Here is a 5,057-nt window from a genome sequence, read left to right as displayed (position 1 = left end):
CCCCCCCCCCCCCCCCCCCCCCCCCCCCCGCAGAGGGAAGAACCAGGCAAGAGGAACCTGCAATGCGTGGGACGGACACACAGCACCTTTGGGTCTCCCCTCCTTTCTCCCAAGGGCACCCTAAAAACAGGGAAGGAAGGATGGAATAAAGGAAGTGCTGGCCCACTACTAAGGGACAGCCTGCCCCTGGAATGGTGATCAAACTGGGAGCTGGGGCAGGCAAAAGAGCTGAGATAGAAGACGTTTTGTGTTTTTTGTTTTGTTTTGGTTTGGTTTTTTGGTTTGCCAAGAGCAGCCCTGGCTGAAAACGGTTAAGCCAGACCGTGAGGGATGTCCCCAGAGACCCGTGCCTAGACTCCTCTGCCTCCGGGTTGGGTTTGAGTCTGCGAGGGTCCCGGCATGGATTGAAAGACCCCAGCGTGGGCAGCGCTTAGGACTGCGCTCTACCCCCATCCCGATGGATGTTGAGTTCAAGAGATTGTGGGGTCCAAGAGCGAGCCACGAAGACAGACCCCCACCCCCAGATGTCTGACCACCTCCTAGGAAAACCTTAAGTACGGAAACCAAGCCCAACCTCGGTTCCCTGCACCCCATCACGCCTCTAGCAGTCCGCGCCCGCGCCCGGGGAAGTGCCACAAGGAAGGAAGGTGGCCCTGGCTCAGCAGAGCTCTGCCCGCCTGGTGCCAGATACTGCTGGTGGCGCCTCAAGAACCCAGGCGGCCCAGGTCTCCGGCCTGGCGGCAGGCGCAGGCCCTGCGTGGCCGAGGCTCCCGCGTGGCCAGGCCGGGCCCAGCCCTGGCGGGCGCGGGCCTAACACCCGAAGAACCCCCGCACTGCCCAGAGCGCTGCCCACAGGGCGCCTGGGGCGGCCACAACAAAGTTAAAGCCCGGAGTGAGAGAAGAGAGCGGAGACGCGGAAGCCCCAGAAAGCCGCGCGCAGCCCCGCCAGCCGCCGCCAGCTGCGGAAGGATTTCGGCTAACTTTAAAAAGCCGCCCGCATCCCTCCCGCCGCCTTCCCGGCCGCGGTGGGCAGGCTCGGTCGCTCCCTTCTCCCCAGCCGCGGGCGACCGCAGGAGCGACCGGCGGGCGGGGGCTGCTCCTCTTCTGCCCTAAGCCGCCCGGCCGGATGGGGCCCCCCCGAGGCCGTGGGCGGCCGCCGGGAGAGGAGACCCAATGCCCTAGTCCTGCGAAGCCGTCGCCCGCGTCCCCGCCGCGGCCGCTGGAGCCGTGCCCCCGGTGGGGGCGAGGGGCCTGCCGGGAACCAGGAGGGGAGAGAAGTTGGCGCCTTCCCCAGGGCTCCCGCTCCGCGGAGAAGCCGCGTCCCAGAACTCGGTCTGCGGCCGGTCATGCTGGCAGTCGCCGGGAAATGCGCCCGCCACTCGGGTTGGAGCTGAAACGCTTCGCTACTCTCAGCCAGGTCTGGCCTCTCTCGAGCGCGCCAAGGGCCCCTCGCCCAACGCGGCCCGGCCGCCTCCTCCCCACTAAGTAAGGCCCCGTGACCCGGGCTTTGGAACTTTGTCCTCATCGGGACGAACTCCCGGTGGTCACCCGGCCCCGGCAGCCCGGAGAGATCGGGAAAATCTCTGGGGATCGCATTCATTGGCCCCGCATTCCCGCCCCCGCCCGGGGCGCACAGAGACCCCCGGCTCCGGGGAGCCCTTACCGATCCGGATGACGTGGGGCATCCCGCGCGAGTCCGGGATCCAGAAGGCGCACACGAGGAGCCCGGCCCAGTATTCCCAAACCAGACTCCGGAGGCGCCGCCAGGGAGCGGTCATCGTTGGGCGCCGCCGAGCGTGCCCGGGGCGCGGCCGTGGTGGGCTCCCTGGGGCGGCAGCTCTAGGCGCGGGCGCGCAGCAGCCCCCGAGGCGCCGCCTGGCCAAGCTGCCCGGCTCCCGAGCGCCGCTGCGAGTGGGGGGCGCCCCGCGGCGCCGCGCACATCTTACTGGGGGGCCGCCCCGCCGGCGCCCGCCCCGCCCGGCTGCCGCCCACGGGCCGCCCGCGAGCGAGGCTCCTGGGCTCCGCCCGGGCTCCGCTCGGACTTCGCTCCGGCTCGCGTCGGCTCGGCTCCCGCGCGGGCTCCCACCTGCCCTGGCTGCCGGGCGCTGGCGGACGGGCTGCACGCTTCTCCGGCCGCTCCTCCTCCAGCCGCCGCCAATGCTATCGCCCGGGCTCGCACAAAGCCCCGGAGTGGAGTTGCACGCGCGCACACACTCCCTCCCAGCCCCCTCCCCGCGCCCTGCCTCCCGCCTCCCGCGCCGCCCGCCGCCCGCGCTCCCTCCGCGCACTCCCCCGCGCACACACACTTCACACTCACGCCCGCCGGGGCGTACACTCGCGCGCTCACACCTGCGCAGGGGGCGGGGAAGGGGACCCTGGACCCGGTTTAGGGGGACGCCCAGAGAACGACTCTCCTCGCTTCCCAGATGTCCCCATCCGCCCTGCCGCCCCCAGTCCCTTCAATGGCGAGGGCACGGAGCCTGGGAGCCGGGCGTGGAGCAAGAGAGCTGGCACCGCGAGCTGGGCGACGGCAGCAGCCTAGCGGCCCGACCAGCTGGAGGAGACGCGCCCGCGGGAGCAGAGGGACGCGGAGCCCGCCGTCTGCGGAGTCTCGCCTTTCAGCTCCCACGCTGCGGGCGCAGGCTGGACGGCGGCGGCCGGAGACCGACCCAGGAACCGGTTGCCCTCCCGAAGCCCAGCCCTCGGGGAGGCAGAGTTGTGGCTGGGGCTCCTCCGGGGAGACAGATTTCAAAGAGAATTGTGCACGCTGGGCTCGGGGAGCTGCAGGATCTGGTAGAGGTGGGACTGCCCAGGCCAGACCCTCTGCCATGGAAGGCAGGACTTGACGGCGCCCAGCCGCCACAGGGCTTTCGGAGGAAAACGGTTAAATCTTAGACTCCGAGGGCATCTGAAATGCACTCTGGTACTTCCCATCCCTTGTCTTCCCCCAACTGTGCAGGAGGAGCTACCTTCTTTCCCTTTCCCCCTGAGAAAGAATAAAGAGAAACTGTCATTTCCGTGGGATGGAGAAAGACCCATGGGGGAGCAAGCTAGAAAGGGTTAAAAAGAAAAAAAAAAACCTTGTTTATTAGCAATAATAAATTTTTTTTCAAGTGGCGCTGGGTGTCGAGGGAAAGGAAAGGCTGTGGAGCGAGTCTGGAGCAGGAGGCTGGGAATTACGCAGTTAGGCGAGTTTAATGACCTTTTTGACAGAGACAAAGCGGTGCCGATACAGTAGATAAATAAACGGATCTGTCACCGGGCAGCGGCTAGGCTGTGTGTGAATTTATTTTTCTCATTTAAATAATTTGATCTATTCCATCATTCCCAATCTCTCCCATTTGCCAGCTGTCTGGTAAGAGCATGGCCCCCAACATCTGAAAAGCAAATCTTTAATTTTCTTACAAACAGACTATCAGTCCAGCTCTATCCCGGCTGTTAATTTCCCCATCTTTTCTTTCCCTTCCTTTCTGGAAGTAAGGGACGTTGGCATTGTGTGGAGATGTGAATATTGCAGCGTGGCCAATCCTGCCAATTGGAAGGGGACTCCCTTCCACCTGACGGGGGATGGGGGGAGCGGAGGATTCCCGGGGCTCTTCTGAGAAGGCCAAGAGGTGTGCGGGTCTTGAGGCCATCCTCAAAGACCCGACAGCAAAGAGAGGATACCGAGCCACCTTCTTTGCCAGACTTGGGCCTTCCTCACCTGGGAGCCGGAGCCTCTGGTTTCCTAAGTAGCCACTGGAAAATGTTGCCCAAGAGACCAGAGGGAAGGGCATGCAGACCAGAGCCAGAGAGGCAGCTGCCACCTCTTGATAGAGAGTTCTGGGTCCCAGTGGGCACCAGCAAGGAGGAAGCACAGGATGGGAGAGCAGAAGGCCCCACCCTCCAGGATAAAGCTGGGGGCATGGGGCGGGGTGGGGGGGGAGCCTCTTCATTGAAGACAGGACACCCCATCCCCATCACCTGTTTTAGTTGCTCCAAGGTACCAAAAAGTCCTGGCTCTTCTCTAATGAAGGAGATCCCGGTGTCCTGATGGGGGAAGGGAAAGGGGGTTGGCAGGACCTGAACTCAAGGCAAAGGATGCAAGGCTCACAAGGCACCACCAAGGGTGCCCAAGGATGGTTAGGGGTTGGGGTGGAGGGGAGAACCTGGATGCTGATTCTGTCTGGTGGTCCTGCAAGCAGCTTCTTGCCAGGAGAGGGGTAGGGTGCAGGGAAGAAGTGGCCTGGCAGGGAAACTGCAGAAGCAGAAGGGGAGAGGGGTGACTCCGGGGAAGGGGCAGATCTGCACCCTACATTAGAAGCCTGTGAAAGGCCAGTGGGAGGGAGGGAGGGAGGGATGAAAGCTGGGGAGCAGCAGAAGGAGTGGCCTCCAGGAAAGCCAGCACCAGAGAGGTACTAGAGAAGTGAATGGATGAAGGCAGAGGGGGAATCGGAGGCCCCCAGGCCATGATGCTGCCCTGGCCCCTGCAGGCCCCTGGCCAGGTCCAGGGAACAGCAGGAGCTGGGCCTGGCTCCTGCCGCATCCCAGAGTGGGCGGGTGTTCGCCAGCGCTGCCGAAGGAGGCTTCCCTCTGCTGCCCTTGGCTGCGGAGGGAAACAGCCTCCAGCGGCGGAGGCGGAGGCTGCGGGGCTCCATCACTGGGGCCCGCCGCCCAGAGGGAGCCCTGGGGTCAGGGGGAAGCTGGCTGTCCCTGGCCCAGAACTGGGCCTTATTGTGGACCTGGCGGCAAGCCCTTTTGTACCGCAGCGGTCTTCCCAAACTGACAGCAGCCTGCTCCCTTCCAGTCTGGGAAAGGGTGGGATGTGAGACAACAAAAACAACAGCAATGATAATAATGACCGCTGGTATTTATCACAGGTCTTCTATATTCCAGATGGTGCGTCACTCCCTCTAACCCCCTCCGCAGCCTGCTAGCTTAGGGTCCCTGCGATCTTCACATTTTACAGTGAAGACTCTGAGCCTCAGGGAGGTTAGGACATCCAAAGTCACACAGCTACTATGTGACCTTCCTCCTTCGCCCTTCCTCCCTCCTCCCATCCTCACCCCTCCCTCCTT

The 5,057-nt window shown here is 63.9% G+C and overlaps 1 protein-coding gene across 2 annotated transcripts in view; it reads right to left on the bottom strand.

The window, feature by feature from the left end:
• The window catches only part of GRIK3 (glutamate ionotropic receptor kainate type subunit 3), a 221,768-nt gene extending 218,941 nt beyond the window's left edge, over nt 1-2,827 (bottom strand). Inside the window, exon 1 of one of the 2 annotated variants that reach the window (XM_032387647.1) lies at nt 2,350-2,827. Coding sequence is in view for 1 of the 2 variants with exons in the window: in XM_032387639.1 (XP_032243530.1) it covers nt 1,664-1,778 (115 nt within the window). In the remaining variant the exon portion in view is untranslated. Of the gene's footprint in view, nt 1-1,663; nt 1,889-2,349 lie in introns of those variants that run through there. The other variant, XM_032387639.1, reaches the window with a different exon arrangement.
• Between the last annotated feature and the right edge of the window lie 2,230 nt (nt 2,828-5,057).

The sequence above is a fragment of the Phoca vitulina genome, unplaced genomic scaffold, assembly GCF_004348235.1.
Source record: "Phoca vitulina isolate PV1807 unplaced genomic scaffold, GSC_HSeal_1.0 scaffold2, whole genome shotgun sequence".
NCBI lineage: Eukaryota > Metazoa > Chordata > Mammalia > Carnivora > Phocidae > Phoca > Phoca vitulina.
This window is presented reverse-complemented; position numbering and strand designations above follow the sequence as displayed.